The sequence below is a fragment of the Brachionichthys hirsutus genome, chromosome 20 (genome assembly GCF_040956055.1).
Source record: "Brachionichthys hirsutus isolate HB-005 chromosome 20, CSIRO-AGI_Bhir_v1, whole genome shotgun sequence".
Classification (NCBI taxonomy): Eukaryota; Metazoa; Chordata; class Actinopteri; order Lophiiformes; family Brachionichthyidae; genus Brachionichthys; species Brachionichthys hirsutus.
The window spans coordinates 10,296,773-10,323,178 of NC_090916.1; the positions used below are offsets into that span (position 1 = coordinate 10,296,773).

General features: G+C 45.1%; 1 protein-coding gene across 1 annotated transcript in view; it reads right to left on the bottom strand.

Annotated features, from left to right (window-relative positions):
• The window catches only part of galnt14 (UDP-N-acetyl-alpha-D-galactosamine:polypeptide N-acetylgalactosaminyltransferase 14 (GalNAc-T14)), a 97,919-nt gene extending 78,194 nt beyond the window's left edge, over positions 1 to 19,725 (bottom strand). Inside the window, exon 1 of the mRNA XM_068753554.1 lies at positions 19,580 to 19,725. Within this exon, the coding sequence (XP_068609655.1) occupies positions 19,580 to 19,725 (146 nt within the window). The remainder of the gene's footprint in view (positions 1 to 19,579) is intronic.
• Positions 19,726 to 26,406: the final 6,681 nt, after the last annotated feature.

Here is a 26,406-nt window from a genome sequence, read left to right on the forward strand (position 1 = left end):
GTGGCCCGCGAGAGCTGTGCATGTTTTTGTAAAATGCTGCATCTGGCACACGTGTTCTTAACAGCCCACATTTGTTGGTTGTTCTGCAGTTCTGCTCCTCTCAACTGTGACAAAAAGAGTTTTGAACAAAGTTAATGCCATAACTTGTGTTGGATGATATTTTTCTTTATTTAATATTTAATATTATTTACTTGAATAAGTTTGATTATTAATCGATGGAGTAATGTGGTTTTCTTTACCTGATCAATTGAAAGGATTTATGTTATAATAACAGTATCCATATATTGGGGGGGATGGGGGGCGTTGGTGGAGGGTGTGGGGGGGGGGGTGCTGGTGGGGCGCCAGGCCGGCCCGCTGTGCCCCGTGCCGCTGCGCTGGCCTAGGTTTCGTCGGCTGTGTCGGTGTAAGTCGCCCCCCGGGCCCTGGACTGGTTCTTCTGCGTGTGGCTCTGGTGGGGCCATGGTGGTCGTTCTTGGGTTGCTGTAGCTGCTTGGGGTGATCTGGGGGCTTATGTCGCCATTGTTGGGTCCGGGATGGCTGCCCCGTTCTTAGGTGGAGGTTTCATGCATGCCAGATCCACCACTCCAGCACCTATTAAAACTCGTTTAGAGAGTCAACCCCGCACACAGATCTCTGAGTTAGTGGAGGTTGCTGGTTCAGTGTTTGTGGCTCTCACTATGCTCTCTCTCTTTTTTCTCAGATCTCCTGAGAACTTGGTGATCCATACTGTCCTCTAGAGACGGATGTGAACCTGGTGTATTGGGACAACAATTAAGGAGCACAAATAAATCCATTGCACTCTCTTCTCAGAACACTGTGTATTTGTCACTTTATGTTTGTCCATGTTGTATGTTCACTGCGGTGTGCACAGCCCTCTACGGCGGTAAGCAGGTAATAAAACTAATAAAACATGAATAGGCTAGTCTGCCAAGAGGGCAGGTGACGGTCACAATCACTATAAGAATAAAAAGCATAGAACTCTAACAGTGACTGACGTCGTGTACGTTGTCACTGTTAAGCATGAATGCAGACAAGGTATAAAAATAAAAAAAAATAAAAAAAACTATACAATTGAATATGCAATGTTTTTTTTAACTTAAGTAGTGAACTGATCAACATGGCAATAATAAAGTTCTGATTGTCTTTTTCCAAACAGAAAAACATTTGGCAACAAACTACACCACCAAATAAGTGAAAATAACTTGATGTGTGGGCGGTCCTTCAGAAATCAGTTATTCATCAACTCAAAACTCTCATGTTCTCTCTCTAAATTTAGCCTGTCTAATCTAAATGTCTAGACATCTATTGACTTGCAAATCACTGTTTGCTGCACAGAAATGAATACAATGATGCAGTGAATGATGATTAAAGTTTTAGAAGGTCAGATGTGTGTTTTCAAATCCAAGCCATTTTGCAGAGCATCGGTTCACAGTGAATTAGAGCCTCAGGGGTGTTTAATGCTTCTTCCTTCTGTTTAATACCAGCCTTGCCGATCGTTCATCACTGGAGCAGGTAATCAAATAAACGAGCTTCATGAGGGAAAATAAAATCAGTTAGTGTCAGAGAGCAGAGGAATTTTTGGGGGGGTTGTGATCTGAGAAGAATGAGAATGTGTCAGGGTAACGCGGTGATTAATGTTTAGCTGCATGTTGTCCTACATGAAAACATGACTAAGAGGCTGACTGAGCGTGAAAGATGCTGACGCCAGCGGATGCACACACACACACACACACACACACACACTCAGTCTGGACAGCTATTGACTGACTGTATGAGCTCGTTTGTGATAGGTGCTCATCAGTGACGTGCAGTGAGGTTTGTGGCTGGCGAGGCACTGACTGAGTCAGATTTACAAACGTTTATGTTTCTCATATCAGCTTTCTTTACAAACACATACTTCAGGTTCATGTTTAACAAAGAAAGCAAGAATGTCAACTTCATAGCAGCTGAGAGAGAAAGAGCCTATCTGCTCTGAACTCTGTGTTCTTAATTTGCCATTGCTATGCACATTTAATTTAAGTATATACACTGCACATACTTTGATCTTCATTGTGGACTGTATACAAATATAATGTACTGTACAGCAGTGTGTGCATGTATGGTCTTACCTTTACGTGTAAATAAAGCCCGTATGCCGATCTGCATCTTCCATGGTTGCGGTGAAAAGACTTCCTAGTATTGAACTCGCATATATCTTCTTCATCTTTGTAACTCGCGCATTTCGTGGACAGAACAAATCGACACGGGCTCACGTTCGCCTCTGTCTTGAGTCAGAGCTACTGTCTGCCTCACCTTGTGATGTTTCACTGTGGTTTTATGTCAAACCATTAAGACTAAATGCATCATTATAAAGACTATTAAAAATAAGAACATAAAATAATAGTGTCTACAAACATCACGTTGGTGACATACAGAGAGACAGCGACTTGCACGCGTCAACATCCCGCGTTCAATACAGTGTGTGTGGGAATGCACAATCGCCACACCTCGCATCTTCCGCTTGTATTTTAACAGGAAATATGCAGATTCAGTGATTTTAATTACTAAACAGCGATGTAATTATATTAAATGATTAAAGAAATGTACAGATCAAACAAATTGTACAATAAATAATATTTATTTGATCGTCATTTTGTCATCGCTGCCTCCCCTGAGTGCACGTCACTGGTGTTCACACTGTTCAAGGATCACTGGGTCACAATGCAAAGGAATCATTTTTAACCCCCTCAGTGGCTGATGATGTTTTTCTCTGTATGCTGATGTTTACAAGGAGAAGACCACCATTTTGGAACCATGCCAACAAAACAAAGGAACGTTATCACATCTCCCAATACTGCTAAAACAAAGGCTATGACAGTTGTGTACAGAGTGGTGTTTGTTGTGCTTCAGGGGTGACACAAGTGATAATTTTCATAGTTAATGTCCTACATCTCCTCTTCTGTCGGTCGGTATGGCGGAATTGGTTGGCGTGTTTGGCTGTTAACCGGACGGTTGGTGTTTCAAGCCCACCCAGGGACGTGGATTGTGTAGATAGGTTTTTATAGCACCCACCATTGACCTTATTATAAAATAAGTATTTGAACATTCTTTGTCTTACAAGCACATCCTTCAGAAAGCTTAAACTTAATCACTCTATGCTTGCTTTTTCTCTTGGCCACTAAACAAAGATCAGCATGTTTGCTGCAAGATAATCAGTGACAGTCTCTTTCTTCCATCATTGCAGTCTCTTTGGTGCGATTGGTTTGCGTGTTTGGTTGTTATCCGGAAGGTTGGTGTTTCGAGCCCACCAAGGGACGTGAAAGTTTTTTACTCAAGCAATAAAGTCTGGATCACCAAGTTCTCAGGAGATCTGAGGAAGAAGAGAGAGAGCATAGTGAGAGCCACAAACACTGAACCAGCAACCTCCACTGACTCAGAGATCTGTGGGTCAACTCTCTAAACGAGTTTTGATAGGTGCTGGAGTGGTGGATCTGGCATGCATGAAACCTCCACCTAAGAACGGGGCAGCCATCCCGGACCCAACAATGGCAACATGAGCCCCCAGATCACCCCCAGCAGCCACAGCAACCCGAAAACGACCCCCGGGGCCCCACCAGAGCCACACGCAGAAGAACCAGCCCAGGGCCCGGGGGCGACCTACACCAACACAGCCGACGAAACCAAGGCCAGCGCAGCGGCACGGGGCACAGCGGGCCGGGCCGGCGTCCCAACAGCACCCAACACCACGCCCCCCACAAACGCACCCCCTCGGCTCCCTCGACCCATCACACCAGACCCCCAATCAGTATTTACTTTACCAAAGTCACAGGGAGCCTCAACAGAAAGATGAAAAAGCTACATGCGGCTCCGGAGCCGCAGGTTGCTGGCCCCTGGACTAAAGTTACCACACGACTCCTCAGTAATGTTAAGGCTCGATAAAGAGTTCAATGCTGATGGGATCACTTCTTTGAATTCAGCAATAGCACCATCAGACAGACATCTAGTCAAGGCTGTTCTGTTTGATGGAACGTAGTCCAATAATACAAACGTAAAAGTGATGAACTTGTGGTCTGATACGAAAGGGTTCAGTGGAAATACAATTAATTGATCAATATCAATACCATACGTGAGAACCAGATCCAAGGTGTGATTAAAGCTGCGGGTGGGTTCGTTCACTATCTGGGAGGAGCCAATTGAGTCCAACAATGAGAGGAAGGCAGTAGCAAGGCAGTCGTCACTGACATCTACATGAATGTTAAAATCTCCCACAACAAGAATCTGTTCTGCTTTCAGAACTAAACTTGTTAAACATTCAGAACATTCTGACATGAAATCAGAGTCTGGGCCTGGAGGGCGGTAAACTATAACAATCAGGACTGGCTGGCTTGATTTCCGTGTTGGGAGTGACAGACTAAGAATTTGTGCCATCTTTAAAACCTGAGGAAACCAATCCAGTTGAGGAGGTTCTGTTTTGCTGCCTTTATGAAGACACTGTGGAATTAGTAGTGGACAATATGATTTGTTGTACCTTCAAAAGGATCCAGAAGAATCCACCGTTACTGAAAGGGTGCTTCCACACTGCCACTGTTTGGTTTCCTTTAAACGGACCAGAGTTCCTTTCCTCGGATAATCCGCTCCATTTGTGCCACGCCTCGAGGCGGGCCTGTTCCATTCCCTCACTAACTCTCCCGGTCTTCACAGTCCTCCTGCAATCACTTCACCCCCGTCACCTGTGTTTCTGTCAGCACCTGCAACCCGTCAGCAATCAGCCTGGACACTACTTATGCTCGGCTCAGACACCACACCCCTGCCAGGTTGTCAGTTATGTTACCTGCTCTCCAGCCCTTCAGACCGACCTCCCGTGTATCGAACCTGCCTGCTTCCCGGATTCTGCCTCTTTGCCTGCCCCTGCCTGTCTCTTGTACTTTCCTTGTACCTGCCCCCTCTGAGCTGTCTGCCTGCCTGTCCTACACGCCAATAAAAGCTGTGTTTGCATTTTCACTCGTCTGCCTCGCGTTTGGGTCCTACCCTGCCCTAGGCCGTGACAATTTGGGCTGGTGTGAAAGCGCATCCGAACTCTGGTGAGGATCAAACAAGTCGGCCTGAAAACGTGGGTCTCGGTTCTAGAAAGGGAAGTTGGTTCTCGGGGAATTTGCTCTTATTTATGCGAACTTGAGGATTTTTTGTGTGCCTTAAGCCGTGGGCCTTCTTACGATTTTATTATGTTCGCACCGCGCCGCCATTCCGGAAACGGAATGACGGCGCGTACACACGCTGCGGCCCGAGGCTCCCGGCTTTTCGTGCTTGTTTTTGTATTTTTGTTTATATTTGCGCCTATTCTGAGAATCCAGGCCCTCATCCAGTATGGAAGCGCTGAACTGTGGGAATTGGGGAAAAACCAGGTTGGATTACCGTCTATTTTGGATTTTATCCCTCCCGAGCTCCAGCGAACATCGGAGCCCCCCACTATCACACCGCTGTGGCCGAGGAGGCAATGAAGATACCGTAAACAAAAGCGGGGTAAGCGGGGCGGCGTGCGTTCTAGGCTACGTGCTAACCCACAAAGGCCGGCGCTCCCCAGCATCTTCCTCGCCAACGCCAGGTCGCTCGTCAACAAGATGGACGAAATACGGCTGAGGATCGTCTCAAAGCGGACCGATAGCTGCGTTGCGATCTTCACTGAGACCTGGCTGGACGCCAACATCCCCGACGCAGCGGTGGAGCTAGCGGGCCTCTCGCTGCTCCGCGCCGACCGGACTGCAGCTTCAGGCAAGGCCAAAGGCGGAGGTTTGGCGCTGTACGTTCACAACTCGTGGTGTTCTGCTACGAACGTGATTGGAACATTCTGCTCCCCCGACCTGGAATATCTTGCCGTGAAATGCAGACCGTTTAAACTGGCTAGAGAACTCAGCTCCGCTGTGATCATAGCGGCCTACATACCACCGCGTGCTAATGCTAAGCTAGCATTAGCACACTGGAGGAGCTGTACTGCCTGTGTTTTGAGCACACGGACTGGAAGGTATTCAAAGAGGATGCAGATTTCGAGAAGTACACGTCATCTGTGCTTTCCTATGTTCACTTCTGCACTGATGCTGTCCTTCCCACAAAGACGATCACGGTTTTTCCTAACCAGAAACCGTGGGTGGACAGCACGGTGCGGCTTCTGCTGAGGGCCCGGGATGTAGCCTACAGAGCAGGAGACCGGCTGGCCTATAGCAGGGCAGGAAGTGAGCTAAAAAGAGGCATCAAGCAGGCAAAGCACAGATACAAGCAGCGCATTGAGGAGCACTCTGAGAACAATAACCCACGTGACATGTGGAAAGGCATCAGGGCTGTGACGGACTACAAACGCAGGGACCAGCACGCCAGCCACGACTCCACCCTGCCTGACACCCTGAACAGATTCTTCTCACGCTTCGACTCTCCGAGCAGCAGAAGGTCTGTGGATCTGCCCCAGCCTGAGGTGCAGCATCAGCCGCTCGTCCTGCAGCTGCACCAGGTCTCCTCAGCCCTGAGGAGGATCAACATCAACAAGGCTGCGGGACCAGATGGCGTGTCAGGCCGGACACTGAAGACGTGTGCTGACCAACTGGCAGGGGTTTTCCTGGACATTTTCAACCTGTCCCTGCAGCTGTCCACCGTCCCTGCCTGCCTTAAGTCCTCCATCATTGTGCCGGTACCCAATAAATCATCCATCGCCTGCCTCAACGATTACCGCCCTGTTGCTCTGACTCCCGTCGTGATGAAGTGCTTCGAGAGGATCCTCCTTAAACACATCGAGGACGCCGTCCCTGCTGGCTTGGACAGCCTGCAGTTCGCCTACAGGGGGAACCGCTCCACGGAGGACGCCGTCTCGCTGACACTTCACTCGGCCCTGACTCACCTGGAGCAGCCTAACACCTACGTCAGGATGCTGTTTGTGGACTTCAGTTCAGCTTTTAACACCGTCCCACCGGACATGCTGGCTCTGAAGCTCCACAGCCTGGGACTGTCTCCACCGCTCTGCTCCTGGGTCAGGGACTTCCTCAGCAACCGGCCCCAGGTGGTGAGGATAGGAGACATCACATCCTCCCCTCTGATCCTGAACACTGGGACCCCCCAGGGTTGCGTTCTCAGCGCTGCTCTCTTCACCCTCTTCACCCACGACTGCTCTGCATCCACTCCACAAACATGGTTGTGAAGTTTGCTGACGACACCACCGTGGTGGGTCACATCTCCAACAACGATGAGACCCACTACAGAGAGGAGGTCCAGAACCTGATGCTGTGGTGCTTGAGGAACAGCCTTGTTCTGAACACCAGCAAGACCAAGGAGGTCATAGTGGACTACAGGAGGTCCAGGAAGACTGAACACGCCCCCCTGTGCATACGAGGGGAAGCAGTGGAGCGTGTGGAGAACATTAAATTCCTGGGCATCCACATCTCCTCTGACCTCTCCTGGACACTCAACACCAGACACCTGGTGAAGAAGGCCCAGCAACGGCTCTTCTTCCTCAGGAAGCTGAAGCGGGCTGGACTCTCCTCTGTGCTGCTTGAAGACTTCTACCGGGCCACGATAGAGAGCGTCCTGTGTCTCAGTGCGACCGTGTGGGACGGCAGCTGCACGGCGCAGGACAGGAAGGACCTATCCCGGGTGGTGAGGACAGCTCAGGGGATTGTGGGTCACCGTCTGCCTGATTTGGACTCTGTTTACACCTCCAGAGTCCAGAGGAGGGCCAGACGCATCTCCACAGACCCCACCCACCCGGGCCACAGACTGTTTGTCCCGCTCCCATCAGGGAAGCGGTTCAGGACAATAAGAAGCAGCACAGCGAGGCTCAGGAACAGCTTCTTCCCCCGAGCTGTGAAAGCAGTCGTTCCCTTGTAGCGATCTGGGACACTTTATGCCGGCCCTGTTGCTGCTGCTGCTATTTTGCACTACTGCCTGTGATTCTCATTCTCTCTGTGTGTATATATATTCTCTCTCTGTGTGTATATATATTGTTTCTTAAGAGAGAGAATTTAGTTTATGTTATGATGTGTGCCTTAAGCCGTGGGCCTTCTCACGATTTTATTATGCTCGCATAATGACAATAAAGTATCTTGAATCTTGAATCTTACAAGAGAACCCTGCTCCGTTCCGTAAGCAGTGTGAAAGCTCGCCGGAGCAAAGGCAGGATCAGCTGTCCGTAGTGACGCTACGCGGTGTGTCTCCGGTAGAGGAAGTACAGCGAGTACTCCAAGCTGCTCTGCAGGGGAAGCTCAGTTACCAGAAAAACTAAAGTGGTGAAATATGTACCGCTGTGTGTAGATTTTATTAACTAAATAAGTGTTATAATACTTTCATCTTTTGTTCAGAACCAGCTACTTATCACCGGTAAATGACACGACTTATCCCCACGGCGCTTTAACAGTCATGCTGAGCGTCGAAACTGGACAGTCATTGGATAAATGCTGGGCTTTGTCCTGCCCATCAGCATCACTGGGGCATGATGATTGGCGCAAATCAGCAATCTTGAAGCATAAAATACCCGAACATTTTACAAGTTTTTCACTCCGTTGCTCTGAACTGAGCCGGAGACTTTACGGATCCCCAGACTCTTTGTGTTTGTTAGAAACGACTAGCGTTGTGTAACATTTATGATGTAGACCAGAACTAAATGAGCTTCACTCCTTGAATGAGCAGCAGCCGCCGCTGGCGCACTCCAAACCAAAACAAACATGGGAGAGGGCGGGACTTCCCCTTCTACATTTGTCCAATCAACTGGTGCCCCATTTAGCCACGTAAAGGTGCTCAGAAAGTTTGCTTCGTGAATAAATCACAGTGTGAAAACGACCTTACACAGTACATATATATAGCTAATAATATCGTTTTTTTTAATGTATTTATACTCAGTGTGAAACCTGGGGCTGTTTCGACAAACACAAAATGGATATCCTGGCAGTAATGGTAGAAAGACGCACACACGGCTCTTCCTCAGTCTCTCTGTTTTTAGTTTTTAACATTCGATTTGAAATATAGTGGAGTTTTTCTGTGAGCGGAGCACGGATTGAAACTTCAAATATCGCAACGATTATGCTCATTTAATCGTGGGAGGCCAAAATCGTGATCGCAATTAATATTCGATTAATTGTGCAGCCATAACAGACACGTAGGGCTGTCACCTGCAAAGTGTAAAAAGCAGCTGTAGATGCGACCATTGTCGATTGAACGGACGGACAGATGGACGGACGGGTGGACGGACGGGTGGATGGATGGATATACAGTAATATGTAAAGAAGTGTATACCTAAAAAACCAGTTGTATTAAAATATCTACAATGCAATGTTAAAGAAAGCAAAAACAATTTCCTCCCCTCTTTCCAGCCCTCCCATCAAGTTTCTTTCATTCATTCATATGTCAGGTAGTCAAAGAATTAACTAGCAGATGCTGGTGAAAATACTAATTGAATACAATCTGAGCTATATTCTTAAATAGGTTGAAACTATTGGATTCTTATCGTAGCACCTTCACTGAGTTCCATTAAATATCCTTTTGCTCTGCATTGTCTGAAACAGTTTCATCGCTGTGTCTCTCTGTCGTGCATTGGACAGTCCTCGTTGCGGTGTGAGTCCATTGTGTGCTGTTGTTGAACATGTTTCCTGTGTGCTGTTGTAGAACATGTTTCCTGTGTGGTGTTGTTGAACATGTTTCCTGTGTGCTGTTGTTGAACAAGTTTCCTGTGTGCTGTTGTAGAACATGTTTCCTGTGTGCTGTTGTAGAACATGTTTCCTGTGTGGTGTTGTTGAACATGTTTCCTGTGTGCTGTTGTTGAACAAGTTTCCTGTGTGCTGTTGTAGAACATGTTTCCTGTGTGCTGTTGTAGAACATGTTTCCTGTGTGGTGTTGTTGAACATGTTTCCTGTGTGCTGTTGTTGAACAAGTTTCCTGTGTGCTGTTGTAGAACATGTTTCCTGTGTGCTGTTGTAGAACATGTTTCCTGTGTGCTGTTGTAGAACATGTTTCCTGTGTGCTGTTGTAGAACATGTTTTCTGTGTGCTGTTGTAGAACATGTTTCCTGTGTGCTGTTGTTGAACATGTTTCCTGTGTGCTGTTGTAGAACATGTTTCCTGTGTGGTGTTGTTGAACATGTTTCCTGTGTGCTGTTGTTGAACAAGTTTCCTGTGTGCTGTTGTAGAACATGTTTCCTGTGTGCTGTTGTAGAACATGTTTCCTGTGTGCTGTTGTAGAACATGTTTCCTGTGTGGTGTTGTTGAACATGTTTCCTGTGTGCTGTTGTTGAACAAGTTTCCTGTGTGCTGTTGTAGAACATGTTTCCTGTGTGCTGTTGTAGAACATGTTTCCTGTGTGCTGTTGTAGAACATGTTTCCTGTGTGCTGTTGTAGAACATGTTTCCTGTGTGCTGTTGTAGAACATGTTTCCTGTGTGCTGTTGTAGAACATGTTTCCTGTGTGCTGTTGTAGAACATGTTTCCTGTGTGCTGTTGTTGAACATGTTTCCTGTGTGCTGTTGTAGAACATGTTTCCTGTATGCTGTTGTAGAACATGTTTCCTGTGTGCTGTTGTAGAACATGTTTCCTGTGTGCTGTTGTAGAACATGTTTCCTGTGTTCTGTTGTAGAACATGTTTCCTGTGTGCTGTTGTAGAACATGTTTCCTGTGTGCTGTTGTAGAACATGTTTCCTGTGTGGTGTTGTAGAACATGTTTCCTGTGTGGTGTTGTAGAACATGTTTCCTGTGTGCTGTTGTTGAACAAGTTTCCTGTGTGCTGTTGTAGAACATGTTTCCTGTGTGCTGTTGTAGAACATGTTTCCTGTGTGCTGTTGTAGAACATGTTTCCTGTGTGCTGTTGTAGAACATGTTTCCTGTGTGCTGTTGTTGAACAAGTTTCCTGTGTGCTGTTGTAGAACATGTTTCCTGTGTGCTGTTGTAGAACATGTTTCCTGTGTGCTGTTGTAGAACATGTTTCCTGTGTGCTGTTGTAGAACATGTTTCCTGTGTGCTGTTGTTGAACAGGTTTCCTGTGTGCTGTTGTAGAACATGTTTCCTGTGTGCTGTTGTAGAACATGTTTCCTGTGTGCTGTTGTAGAACATGTTTCCTGTGTGCTGTTGTAGAACATGTTTCCTGTGTGCTGTTGTAGAACATGTTTCCTGTGTGCTGTTATAGAACATGTTTCCTGTGTGCTGTTGTAGAACATGTTTCCTGTGTGCTGTTATAGAACATGTTTCCTGTGTGCTGTTGTAGAACATGTTTCCTGTGTGCTGTTGTAGAACATGTTTCCTGTGTGCTGTTGTTGAACATGTTTCCTGTGTGCTGTTGTAGAACATGTTTCCTGTGTGCTGTTGTAGAACATGTTTCCTGTGTGGTGTTGTTGAACATGTTTCCTGTGTGCTGTTGTTGAACAAGTTTCCTGTGTGCTGTTGTAGAACATGTTTCCTGTGTGCTGTTGTAGAACATGTTTCCTGTGTGCTGTTGTAGAACATGTTTCCTGTGTGCTGTTGTAGAACATGTTTCCTGTGTGCTGTTGTAGAACATGTTTCCTGTGTGCTGTTGTAGAACATGTTTCCTGTGTGCTGTTGTAGAACATGTTTCCAGTGTGCTGTTATAGAACATGTTTCCTGTGTGCTGTTGTAGAACATGTTTCCTGTGTGCTGTTATAGAACATGTTTCCTGTGTTCTGTTGTACAACATGTTTCCTGTGTGCTGTTGTAGAACATGTTTCCTGTGTGCTGTTGTAGAACATGTTTCCTGTGTGCTGTTGTAGAACATGTTTCCTGTGTTCTGTTGTATAACATGTTTCCTGTGTGCTGTTGTATAACATGTTTCCTGTGTGCTGTTGTAGAACATGTTTCCTGTGTGCTGTTGTAGAACATGTTTCCTGTGTGCTGTTGTAGAACATGTTTCCTGTGTGCTGTTGTAGAACATGTTTCCTGTGTGCTGTTGTAGAACATGTTTCCTGTGTGCTGTTGTAGAACATGTTTCCTGTGTGCTGTTGTAGAACATGTTTCCTGTGTGCTGTTGTAGAACATGTTTCCTGTGTGCTGTTGTAGAACATGTTTCCTGTGTGCTGTTGTAGAACATGTTTCCTGTGTGCTGTTGTAGAACATGTTTCCTGTGTGCTGTTGTAGAACATGTTTCCTGTGTGCTGTTGTAGAACATGTTTCCTGTGTGCTGTTGTCGAACATGTTTCCTGTGTGCTGTTGTCGAACATGTTTCCTGTGTGCTGTTGTCGAACATGTTTCCTGTGTGCTGTTGTAGAACATGTTTCCTGTGTGTTGTTATAGAACATGTTTCCTGTGTGCTGTAGTAGAACATGTTTCCTGTGTTCTGTTGTACAACATGTTTCCTGTGTGCTGTTGTAGAACATGTTTCCTGTGTGCTGTTGTAGAACATGTTTCCTGTGTGCTGTTGTAGAACATGTTTCCTGTGTTCTGTTGTATAACATGTTTCCTGTGTGCTGTTGTATAACATGTTTCCTGTGTGCTGTTGTAGAACATGTTTCCTGTGTGCTGTTGTAGAACATGTTTCCTGTGTGCTGTTGTAGAACATGTTTCCTGTGTGCTGTTGTAGAACATGTTTCCTGTGTGCTGTTGTAGAACATGTTTCCTGTGTGCTGTTGTAGAACATGTTTCCTGTGTGCTGTTGTAGAACATGTTTCCAGTGTGCTGTTATAGAACATGTTTCCTGTGTGCTGTTGTAGAACATGTTTCCTGTGTGCTGTTATAGAACATGTTTCCTGTGTGCTGTTGTAGAACATGTTTCCTGTGTGCTGTTGTAGAACATGTTTCCTGTGTGCTGTTGTTGAACATGTTTCCTGTGTGCTGTTGTTGAACATGTTTCCTGTGTGTTGTTATAGAACATGTTTCCTGTGTGCTGTAGTAGAACATGTTTCCTGTGTTCTGTTGTACAACATGTTTCCTGTGTGCTGTTGTAGAACATGTTTCCTGTGTGCTGTTGTAGAACATGTTTCCTGTGTGCTGTTGTAGAACATGTTTCCTGTGTTCTGTTGTATAACATGTTTCCTGTGTGCTGTTGTATAACATGTTTCCTGTGTGCTGTTGTAGAACATGTTTCCTGTGTGCTGTTGTAGAACATGTTTCCTGTGTGCTGTTGTAGAACATGTTTCCTGTGTGCTGTTGTAGAACATGTTTCCTGTGTGCTGTTGTAGAACATGTTTCCTGTGTGCTGTTGTAGAACATGTTTCCTGTGTGCTGTTGTAGAACATGTTTCCTGTGTGCTGTTGTAGAACATGTTTCCTGTGTGCTGTTGTAGAACATGTTTCCTGTGTGCTGTTGTAGAACATGTTTCCTGTGTGCTGTTGTAGAACATGTTTCCTGTGTGCTGTTGTAGAACATGTTTCCTGTGTGCTGTTGTAGAACATGTTTCCTGTGTGCTGTTGTCGAACATGTTTCCTGTGTGCTGTTGTCGAACATGTTTCCTGTGTGCTGTTGTCGAACATGTTTCCTGTGTGCTGTTGTAGAACATGTTTCCTGTGTGCTGTTGTAGAACATGTTTCCTGTGTGCTGTTATAGAACATGTTTCCTGTGTGCTGTTATAGAACATGTTTCCTGTGTGCTGTTGTAGAACATGTTTCCTGTGTGCTGTTATAGAACATGTTTCCTGTGTGCTGTTGTAGAACATGTTTCCTGTGTGCTGTTATAGAACATGTTTCCTGTGTGCTGTTATAGAACATGTTTCCTGTGTTCTGTTGTAGAACATGTTTCCTGTGTGCTGTTGTAGAACATGTTTCCTGTGTGCTGTTGTAGAACATGTTTCCTGTGTGCTGTTGTAGAACATGTTTCCTGTGTGCTGTTGTAGAACATGTTTCCTGTGTGCTGTTGTAGAACATGTTTCCTGTGTGCTGTTGTAGAACATGTTTCCTGTGTGCTGTTGTAGAACATGTTTCCTGTGTGCTGTTGTAGAACATGTTTCCTGTGTTCTGTTGTAGAACATGTTTCCTGTGTGCTGTTGTAGAACATGTTTCCTGTGTTCTGTTGTATAACATGTTTCCTGTGTTCTGTTGTAGAACATGTTTCCTGTGTGCTGTTGTAGAACATGTTTCCTGTGTGCTGTTATAGAACATGTTTCCTGTGTGCTGTTGTAGAACATGTTTCCTGTGTGCTGTTGTAGAACATGTTTCCTGTATGCTGTTGTAGAACATGTTTCCTGTGTGCTGTTGTAGAACATGTTTCCTGTGTTCTGTTGTAGAACATGTTTCCTGTGTGCTGTAGTAGAACATGTTTCCTGTGTGCTGTTATAGAACATGTTTCCTGTGTTCTGTTGTAGAACATGTTTCCTGTGTGCTGTTGTAGAACATGTTTCCTGTGTGCTGTTGTAGAACATGTTTCCTGTGTGCTGTTGTTGAACATGTTTCCTGTGTGCTGTTGTAGAACATGTTTCCTGTGTGCTGTTGTAGAACATGTTTCCTGTGTGCTGTTGTAGAACATGTTTCCTGTGTGCTGTTGTTGAACATGTTTCCTGTGTGCTGTTGTAGAACATGTTTCCTGTGTGCTGTTGTAGAACATGTTTCCTGTGTGCTGTTGTTGAACATGTTTCCTGTGTGCTGTTGTAGAACATGTTTCCTGTGTGCTGTTGTAGAACATGTTTCCTGTGTGCTGTTGTAGAACATGTTTCCTGTGTGCTGTTGTAGAACATGTTTCCTGTGTGCTGTTGTAGAACATGTTTCCTGTGTGCTGTTGTTGAACATGTTTCCTGTGTTCTGTTGTAGAACATGTTTCCTGTGTGCTGTTGTAGAACATGTTTCCTGTGTGCTGTTGTAGAACATGTTTCCTGTGTGCTGTTGTTGAACATGTTTCCTGTGTGCTGTTGTAGAACATGTTTCCTGTGTGCTGTTGTAGAACATGTTTCCTGTGTGCTGTTGTAGAACATGTTTCCTGTGTGCTGTTGTTGAACATGTTTCCTGTGTGCTGTTGTAGAACATGTTTCCTGTGTGCTGTTGTAGAACATGTTTCCTGTGTGCTGTTGTTGAACATGTTTCCTGTGTGCTGTTGTAGAACATGTTTCCTGTGTGCTGTTGTAGAACATGTTTCCTGTGTGCTGTTGTAGAACATGTTTCCTGTGTGCTGTTGTAGAACATGTTTCCTGTGTGCTGTTGTAGAACATGTTTCCTGTGTGCTGTTGTAGAACATGTTTCCTGTGTGCTGTTGTAGAACATGTTTCCTGTGTGCTGTTGTAGAACATGTTTCCTGTGTGCTGTTGTTGAACATGTTTCCTGTGTGCTGTTGTAGAACATGTTTCCTGTGTGCTGTTGTAGAACATGTTTCCTGTGTGCTGTTGTAGAACATGTTTCCTGTGTGCTGTTGTAGAACATGTTTCCTGTGTGCTGTTATAGAACATGTTTCCTGTGTGCTGTTGTAGAACATGTTTCCTGTGTGCTGTTGTAGAACATGTTTCCTGTGTGCTGTTATAGAACATGTTTCCTGTGTGCTGTTATAGAACATGTTTCCTGTGTGCTGTTATAGAACATGTTTCCTGTGTGCTGTTGTAGAACATGTTTCCTGTGTGCTGTTGTAGAACATGTTTCCTGTGTGCTGTTATAGAACATGTTTCCTGTGTGCTGTTGTAGAACATGTTTCCTGTGTGCTGTTGTAGAACATGTTTCCTGTGTGCTGTTATAGAACATGTTTCCTGTGTGCTGTTATAGAACATGTTTCCTGTGTGCTGTTGTAGAACATGTTTCCTGTGTGCTGTTGTAGAACATGTTTCCTGTGTGCTGTAGTAGAACATGTTTCCTGTGTGCTGTTATAGAACATGTTTCCTGTGTGCTGTTGTAGAACATGTTTCCTGTGTTCTGTTGTAGAACATGTTTCCTGTGTGCTGTTGTAGAACATGTTTCCTGTGTGCTGTTGTAGAACATGTTTCCTGTGTGCTGTTGTAGAACATGTTTCCTGTGTGCTGTTATAGAACATGTTTCCTGTGTGCTGTTGTAGAACATGTTTCCTGTGTGCTGTTATAGAACATGTTTCCTGTGTGCTGTTGTAGAACATGTTTCCTGTGTTCTGTTGTAGAACATGTTTCCTGTGTGCTGTTGTAGAACATGTTTCCTGTGTGCTGTTGTAGAACATGTTTCCTGTGTGCTGTATCAGCCCAAAGGCTCCATGCTTGGATCTAATCCCTTAAACACTGTCTGCGTGTCGGAGAGCAGACGGAGGGAGGCTCTCCTGCACGCCACGATAATAGCAGAGCACTGGAGTGGAGCGGTTTATGCACGCACACACACACACACACAAACACAAGCAGCCTGTCAAACTCTGCATGTGGCAATTATCTCTCTTCTCAGCAGCTTGTGGCATCTCCCCAAGTCCTCTTCTCCTCCTCCTTCCCTTGTCTCCTCTGCTTCCCTCTTCGAGCCACCTTCTGTCTCCAATCTCTAAATCTTTCGTTCAGCCTTCTGTGGCTCTGCCCTCGTCTTCCTTTCCTGCTTTTTCATACTTGAGATAGCTACATAGCACTCCTCCCAAGACCGCCGACATTTCCAGTCTAAGCCAGCTTGTTGTATTCGTGCGCTATGTAAAAGATGACATGGTAAAGGAAGATTCTTTATTTTGTAAGCTTCTTACAACAACTAACAATGTGAATATGATTTCTTCAGAGACAAGGGTCTTTCGTGGGATATGGTTTTTGCCATTTGTTTGGAAGGATCTCCCTCCATGTTGGGACGACACTCTGGTTCTGGTTCTGGTGAAAGCCGATGCACAACACGTCATTGTTGCGCACCGTTGTGAGCAACAAAAACCTTGCAGAAGTGTTAAAGATTGTGTGAAACAGTGCATCTTCAAAGAGCCGTGTAATGACATGTGCTCTGACTTCGAGGTACTTCTGTACCACGCTAACATTCCGTGGTTGTCCCGGGGAAAGGTGCTGAATCATGTTTTTGCCGTGCGTGTGGAATTGGCCCTGTTTTTGCGAGAGCACAAACATTGTCGTGCAGATTGCTTCGACAACCCTGAGTTCATTCTCATTTTGCCGTACTCGGCCGACATCTTCGATGGTCTCAATCATCTTAACCAACAGATGCAGGGGCGGAGTCAGCATCATCAAAGCAGAAGAAAATCTGAAGGCTTTTCAAAAGAAACTGCTGTCATGGAAATGACGGACAGAGAATGATAACTTCGCAAACTTTCCCCTGCTGGATGACTGTGAGAAAGATCAAAGACGTGCCTGGAATCTGAGACATTTCTGTACTGCAACTCTCAATAATGAGAACCTCGACGAAATCATTGAACTTCAGCAGCGCCAGGTTCAACGGCGGCTCTTCAGAACGACACTCTCAACATGTCGGTGTCAACAAATAGTACAGTACCCTCATATTGGTAAAATCACTTGAAGTACTCGTACCGTTTGTTACAACATATCTTTGTGAGCAATCCTTTTCAAGGATGATAGACATAGAAACTATTAGAAGGAACAAACCATTTCTGAACTTGTCTATGAAAGGCAACATGAAGCATGGTTCATTTTTTGCAATAACATACATGTGTATGTGTGAGTGTTTTGAAATTAAAAGATGGCCGTTTTATTTTTCCAACAGTGAATTCATATATGTAACTTGCAGGGTTCGGTATCTCCAATAAGGTTAAGGACCACTGCTCTAAACAGTGAGAGAAAGATCGATTCCAAACACAGAGAGAGAGAGAGAGAGAGAGAGAGAGAGAGAGAGACGGCTGATAAATGAGTTCTATCAGCTCCATACCTCCCTGCTAATCAATTAATGTGTAAGCGTATCCCCGGTTTCCTGCCTCATACACACACTTCTCACTTTCTGTCAAACACACACATGCACACACACTCCTATGTCGGCTCAACAGCAGATGATTATTGCTATTTGACAAATCAATTACGGTACAGGCATTAGGCATGAATACAAGTAGAAACACATACAGCTCGACATGCACCGGTTAGAGACGACATCCACACACAGACCGACGTGCCCGCTAGTTATGCTAACAGATTGTAGCTTCCTACATAACCCGCTGTGCTCATCACCAGCAGCCACAGCAGCAGCAACCGTTCCAGGATTTACTCATGTTCGCCGCCACTGCCAGAACAAAGCCAATTATCGGCCACATGCAACCTCCTCTTATTGCTGGTTCACCATGAGCTGCCTGCTAACCTTTAATCACAGTGAGCATTAGAAATGGATGCTCCAACTGGCTGCATTTATTCTTAGTATGGAATGTAAAAAGTGAAATAGTAATACTAACACCAAAATTGAACCTTATATATGGATGATCCAGTTTTAAGGACAACGACAGACAAACCTCATGAGAATCTACGACAGTCATTGCATAACAGCTGGTTGTGTTACTCAGGAAGGAATAGACAAAACCTTTGTTAGGGATGCGTTTCAACTGTTTCTTTATTCACTTTGTGATCTGGTGAGTATTTGTGGCAGCATGTGACAAGTCATAGCTGTAACAGTCAGGCTTATTGATTATTTTAGATCTTTGAACACAATAATTGGGCTCCATGGAGCAAGAAGATATTGTGAGCTTGAAAGTACACCCAACACCCGCATTAATTAAATTTTGGGTTGGGTTTTTCATGGTATTTGAAAAGTACAGAGAATTTCTTTTCAATTGACTGTATTTGTATCAGTCATACAGCTGGATGTATGTAAAATGTAAAGCCAGGGGTACAAACTTTATATACATTTCCAGTATCTCAGTTTGACATTGGGTGAAAGAAAAATCAAAGTACACACCTAGAATATATTGATTTAAGTCAAAAGGGAATACTCCAAGGACAGATCCTTCATTCAGTGAAGACACGGTTCAGTCTTACAAGCAGGTGATTTTGTGTCTTCAGTGCTTCTAATTCATAGTAAATGAAGTGGGAATAAGGGGAGACTGAAAAATACATCCAGGAACATAAAACCAGCATCTCTTTTTAAACACATGCAAAACCATGAAATGATTCATCAAATCAAGTCAGAAAACATCCTGATGTGAAAAGCTGCTCTATGATGTCACTCAGAGTTCAGACGATATTTTTGATGCTTGGCTGGACGCAGAAACGTCAAAATGATGTAATTAAAAGTCAGTGTTAAAAGTGCCATCAGAGATCAAAGTACTTCAGTAATTTGATTACTGCGTCTCAGCAGCGCTGCTACACTGGAACTCGGCACGCTTCTCACAAGTGCCTGGAAGTTTTCATCTCCTGAAATGTGTAAGAAGCATCCAGCTTCTTATCGTCCTGCTGAGCGTCTTCCTAACAGGCGACGAGCGCGCCGCTGCTGAAGCATTTCTATTTTGGTGTTTCATTTAATTTCTTAGTGGATAGACAGATTGTAATTTGGTGGTTTGTCTTTGGAAACGTGTTTGGCTAAATTCGTTTAACAGATAGAGGATTAATTACCAAATCAGGGAGCGGCTGCTGCCGGGCGTGTGTGTGTGTGTGTGTGTGTGTGTGTGTGTGACAACAGATCTGTGTGTCATGTGTGTGTTATGAAGTGTTTAATCATGCGTAGGAGTTTGTGAATTTTGCTCTGACCAGCTTTATTTCTACGCAGTCTAAACAGATCAATGCTGATTGTCAGATGTCTTTGTCATATACACGATCAGAGGTAAGTTGTAGGTCCACGTGTGTGTATTGGTGTGTACCTGTAGTGACGCGTGTCTCTCAGGGCACGGTTGCTGGGGATGCGTTCGCTCTCTCTCTGGTTGAAGGCGTACAGGGTGTACGGGTCGTCGCCTGGCTTCCAGCGTCGAGTGATCAGGTAACTCCGTTCATCAAACCCGTCCAGCATGTCCTCCCACTCTGCATCTGAGATCTGTCAGTCATTGAAATAATATCAGTCAATAAGTGTGAAAACGAAAAACAATCATCATCAAATATGGCAAAATAGAGAAGAATTGTGATCAATAGTTCAGATTTAGCTTATTTTGACCAATGAAGAATCGAGAAACTGACAGGATTCAGTTTTACAGAGAAAAGCTGTTCCTGATCTTCCGAAGCTGCATCCAGTGGGTGGATCTACTTTTTTAAAGAACACCCACAAAAACAAAAACATGGCCAGTGTTTCATGTGTCATTGACACACTGTAATTACCACTGTCACCTCACAGCAAGAAGGTTGTGGGTTTGAATCCCAGCCCGAGAACGTTCCGTGTTAAGCATTTACGCGTTTTCTCCACGCTTGCCGGCTGCTCTAGTTTCCTCCCACAGTGGCGCTAAATTTCCTCATACGTGTAAATGTGAGCATTTACCAAATATGTGATGAGCTGGCGACCTGTCCAGGTGTCCCCCTCTTTCATCCAGTATCAGCCTACTGCCACTTGCTAACATAATGCTAATGCTGTCATGATGCTCAGAGTTAAAGAGATTAACTTGCAGGATTTGTTTGAATTCTTAAAATAACTAATCAGGAGGCGTCGTGTTCCATTTACCAATGTCCTACTTCCAAGGTTTCAATCTAACTTAAACCTCGGATGCAGTGGTGGCTGCTGGTCTTCCATTTTTCTAATATTACAATTCATTTTCAAGAAAATGTTCTGGGATCCTGTCATACCAACTAAGTACTTTTCCAGGGATGTCCTCTGAATGGCTAGCAGAGCAAGGCTGCTTAAACGGCCTTGGCCCATTAAAGTGATACCTGACTGTTTTGACAGATCGGTCTAAAAACACAAGAATGTACTTCTACTGCAGCTGTGTCGAACCTGTCCGGTGGATGGTCGAGACGCTGCAGGTTTTCCTTCCAGCTGGTTACTAAAGCAGGTGATTCTAATTATCAACACCTCCTCCAATTTGAGAGAAGGAACTCATTAGTGAGATCAGCTGCTGAAGAGAAGGTTGGAAAGAAAACCTGGAGTGTCTCGGTCCTCCATGGAACAGGTCCGCCACCCCTGCTCTACTACGTAAATACATAAACAAAAATATATAATTATTCCTTATAAGATATAAAATCTACTATGTTTGGGGGTCGCCAATGTTGTTTACGTCGCAGCGTCATATGGCGCTCAGGATCAGCACCGGACAGCTCCACAGGTAGCCGGCTACATACGTCCCTGGATTGAGTAACTCTTAGAAGCGCAAACTTTCCAAATTTGAAAAACGAAGAGGAAGGTGCTCCACGAGATTATCAAGGATGACCAGGTCCAGATTTCTGTAGGGATCCTGGGATTGGGAGAGACAGCGCTTTCTCGTGGACTCGTCTCATGAGTCGGATGAGAGACTTGCTGCGTTGGTAAGAAACCGTCTTCCCTTTGACAAAAGCAAGAAGAGACTCAATGTTTTTCTTGCATTACAGAACGTCCACGGACCTCTGCTGGACAACATCGAAGACCGCATCAGTGCCAGCGAAGAATTGTTCATTTGTACAACATGAACACAAGATTCAAGATTCTTTATTGTCATTATGCTAACATAACAAGATTACGTGAGGGCCGATGGCTTAAGGCACACAGAACATCACAAAGTCAAAATCCTACAATTTAATTACAAAACCTTTGTCACAATCCAATGTGTCATCATCCCTTGTCTTACCTGCAACAATGATATCAACAGTTTGCAGTGACAGTTGTTTGCCACAATGCTCACTATTCAGGATGCAAAATTCCATCGAGTAGAACTAAAAGGTAATCTGCACCAGGTTAAGTGCGTGTGCTTAGCAATGCACAAACATTGCACATGGCTTGCAGACCATTGAGGGCTGAAGCCATGGCAGTAGCCCCACCGTATATGGCTCTGCCACCGGTTTATCCCTAAACTTGTTGCCCTACATGTTTTCATTTAATACTTCAAACCCAGACTTTTTCTTTCAACCAAAATTCTTTGGTCAAGTTAGGGGGTACTTGAATGAAAGAAATTGTCCACAGAGGGTACATCAGAAAATATGCCCCCCCCCCATCCCTCCACCAGATTTTGGTTTGTTGCCTCAGGGCAACAAGAAGCTACAAGGGTTTTCTATATTATTTAATAAGTGGAATGAGGAACAAACAAGCAATAAATACACTAGAAGAAGCTCATGGACTATGAACGTGCTTTCAGATGTAGACAGGGCAGATCGGGTTGAGGTGTTTCTTTGTTTCTAAGGCCCAGTTTACGATGCACAAAAAGAAGGAACGTTGAAGTGATAGCTATACTGTACAAACTAAGAGTTAGTTTTGTGTATCTACAGACCTGTCACGGCCGTGCCGCTCTCCACACCCACTTCCCCGCCTCCACAGGTCCGCTCTGCAATCAGCTGTGCTCCCGTCACCAGCTGCAACGCATCACCAATCAGCCCTGGCATTACATAAGCCCGGCCCAGACAACACAACCCCGCCAGGTTGTAGTGTCGTGTTTGTCCTCTTTCCAGCACCCTCCCAGCGCCTGCCTCCCCGTGTACCGACCTTGCCTGTCCCCGGAACCCCGTCTGCTCGCCTCCCGCCTCTGACCTGTCTGCCTGCCCTGCCTGATCACCTGGTGTTTGACCCTCGCCTGCCCCTTGGACCTGTCTCTGTGCCCGCCCCTAACCTGCTCTGTCTGCTGCTCTGGACTGACTCCCTGGTATCGAACATTAAACCTGTTTTTGGACTCCTGCTCAAACCGCCTCGCATTTGGGTTCTTACCTGCCTTAGGCCCTCACAAGACCAGCCAGTGGTAACCTCTTGATAATGTCTCAAATGTTTTGCACACAATTTCCAATGAAGGGAGAAACTGCTGCATTATGGGTGACTTTGTGGGGCACATCTGTCAACTAAGGAATTTAATGACACCATGTACTTGTCTAGTTTCGATCCTATGATTACTGTACCCACCAGAGTATCCAATACGTTAGCAATCCAGATGCCTTGTCTATATAGACATGGCTGACCATTACCCGATATTTATATTATAACTATTATAATTAACCAAACTTATTTGTGGGTTGCCACTTGTTAAGCCCCTTGAGGGTTTTGGGTAACCATCCATCGCAATGGTTTAAGAACTGTAAATGTGTGTGTCTCTGTCTTCTTATGTGAAAATGACATTTAATGTCTCAGAAAGTGAGATCAGTCATGAGCTGTGCTCTGAGGATGACTGGATGTGAGACTGATTCATAAATGTCACATCCTGAGTCGTGGATGGCAGCCAGTGATGATCCACTAATGATGAGTTGAGTGTGTGTGCAGTGTGCACATATCCGTGGTTTCAGTCTCGGTGGCAATGGTCCTTTAAATAGTACCAGGAGAGCATTTAGAGGTAATTTTACTTCAGAGGGGTTTTAACTTTCTCCTCGCTGGTCTTTAAGAAGATGAATGTTGAATGTCATCCTCTCTCTTTCTCTTCTTGTTTTTACGCTTTGCCTCTCAGCCGCTTCTGTTGTACATTGTTTTTATTTAAAGAAGTCAATCATATTATAGATTACAGATTTGACTGGAATAAATGGACGTTACAGAAGTCATCATGTACACCACAGGTAAAGTGAAAAGCCTGAAAGCATAAGACGTTTACAGTTTAAGCCCTTTAACTCAAACACAGCTTGGAACCATACTCGTTGTTCCAACAGTTTATTGTGCAAATTAATTACAAAACACAGACTTTGTCCGACCAACAAGTTGTTGTTGTTTTTATTTCAAAAGCTCGTTATGACTCCTTAATTATTTTCAGATGAAAGAATGGAAAATTATATGATGCCGTTTAGGGGCGGCGCAGTGCTGCAGTGGTTAGAGCGGATGCCTCGCAGCAAGAACTTTCTGGGTTCAATGCCTTTCTGGTCGGATGATTTCCCCGCGTCTATGTGGGTTCTGTCCACGTACTCCGGCTTCCTCCCACCTCCAAAAACATGCAGGTTAGGTGAATTAGTCATCGAATTTACATCTCATCCAATGAGTGCGTGAGTGTGTGTGTGTTTGTTTGTCCTTTGTGTGCCCCCGCGAGCTGAGGTGTACCCCACCTTTGTCCAAACGCGGGTAACAGGGCGGGGACAGAGGGGGCGTGTCTGTGGCAGGGCCGCTTCTCTGCTTCCTGCTTAATTTGCAAGTCCTTCATCATTGTCTTCTTGAGTTCACCTGATTGTTCTGCTCTGTCCTCCTTTAAAGTCATTCATGCTCAGACTAATATTTACACGTCTGTACTCTGAACATTTGTGCATGACTTCAAAGCGATGACACGGAGACAAAATGCACAACTGGGATTCAGTTTCAGGAATTGTTTCAGCTCCGTTTCTGGTGTCTGTTTTTATTCTATTTACGCTAAACACACAAACCTGACACGTTCACACTTCACCAGCATTGCTGAACAAAATCTGCCAATTGCCTGAAGCAGGCACATTTATCCTTCTAAATAAATAGAAGCAAAGCAGAAACTCAAATGAATACAATGTGAATTTGCTGTTAGAGCTCAAACGTAGACCAGCAGAAGAATGAGACCAGGGTTACACAGGGAGCCTCGGTCCTTCATGTTCACAGCAGCAAACAATCCGCCTTCCAGCATGACAAAAACACAACCAACTGTCAAAAGAGAGATCTGCAGAAAATACTAATGTTATAAAAGAAGATGTCACAGCCTGTGCCGCTCTCCACGCCCACTTCCCCGCCTCCACAGGTCCGCCCTGCCATCAGCTGATTCCTGTCACCTGTGCTCCCGTCACCAGCTGCAGCGCATCCCTCATCAGCCCTGACGTTACATAAGCCCCGCCCAGACGACACGCCGTCGCCAAAATGTTATCAAACATTAATGCAGCACATAAATCTTCCTCAGCTCCAAACAGCTGGTGGAGAAAAACAGTCAGAGCTCTACTGTGTGTGTGTGTGTGTGTGTGTGTGTTGTTTGACTGATGGTGGGAGTTTGTGTGTGCATCCTTTACGTGTGTGTGTGTGTGCTTGTGTGAATGTATGTATGTGTATCAGGCAGAGAGAGGATGCTTCCCTTTGTTTGAAGGGGGATATAAAGAACATAGATAATCATTCCAAGTCCCTTCTGCCCACAATAAACACAACACAAACCCGGGAGGCCATGTTTCACCTCAACGCCACACACAGCAGGAGACAGTGGAGATGAATGGACACACACACACACACACACACACACACACACAGGGCCACAGAGCTGGTGGCTGGAACAGAGCAGCATTTATTATGCAGCAGTTTTAGAAGCGAGATGCAGGAAACGGCACGCGTCTTCCTCTCTTGTTCTCCCCTTCCCGCTTCCTCTCTCATTATTCAGCCGTGAGACTTGCTGATGCGACACATTGTCTAAATGGGGCCATTAGAGGGCTGGGTGTCGAGCGCTCTGTATGTTCGCCTGTGTTGCCAGCGCTTCCCCTGGTGGATGTAGCAGCAAAGCATGAAGAACAAGAAGGAGGGAGTGCGAGGGGAGGATAAAGAGAAAGAGGTTCCCCACAGAGGAAAAACGTTCAGAGATGAGTGAGGGAAGAGAGAGAAGAGGAGATATAGACAAACACAAAGGAGAAGGGAAGAGGGGGGGGGGGGTGAAAGAGAGAAGAGAGGGAGAAATATGAAGAAAAAGACTGGAAGACAAGAGTAGAAGTGGGAGTCAAGAAGTCAAGAGAAGACAGAGAGGAAAAGAAGAGAAGAGAGAAGGGAGGTACTGCATAGTAATAGCTTAGTAATAAATGAGAGGGATAGTACTTCTGTTTGCATGTCTGCTAGGAGCGGCTGACAGACTCTCACACACACACACGGGTGGCATGGCCATTCAATTCTGTTTGACAGTTCACATTGGAGAGAGGAAGTTCAAAAAGTGGAAGAGAGACAGAGAAAGAGAGAGAGATGATAAACACTGCCTCTCTCTCTCAGGCATTACAAATCAGGTTTTCATTTTGGGGTGAACCAAATCTACTGACCTTAAAATGACCTTCAGATGATGAATTACCCTCCTATAGTCCAGGGCATGCATCATGTAAGGATCCGGTGCCCCCTCGGTTTTATCCCCTGGTCACGTGCGCCATGAACAATGACCTCTCTCTCTCTCTCTCTCTCTCTCTCTCTCTCTCTCTCTCTCTCTCTCTCTCACACACACACACACACTCCTCTCTTGTGACGCATCTCCTCTGTAACGGTGACAAAGAGGCAAAACAAATATGATGACGCCACTATCAGATGTTTTTTCTGCAATAATCTGATTCTCAGTGACTATTTATGAAGGTAAGAAGATTATTCTTCATCTCCTTCACGCAGGTTACAGAAATGAGGTTGGAACGGACACAGAGAAGTTTGTTTTGATCAGTTTTACATTTTTCTCATGGTGCTTAGTTTCTGTATTTTTGTGTGACTTATCGTATTAATTTTCTTTCTGTGCTGTAAGATAATAATATTTTGGATTCTAGTGAATTCTCTCTGGGTTCTCCCCGTGTCTGCGTGGGTTCTCTCTGGGTTCTCCCGTGTCTGCGTGGGTTCTCTCTGGGTTCTCCCGTGTCTGCGTGGGTTCTCCCCGTGTCTGCGTGGGTTCTCTCTGGGTTCTCCCGTGTCTGCGTGGGTTCTCTCTGGGTTCCCCCGTGTCTGCGT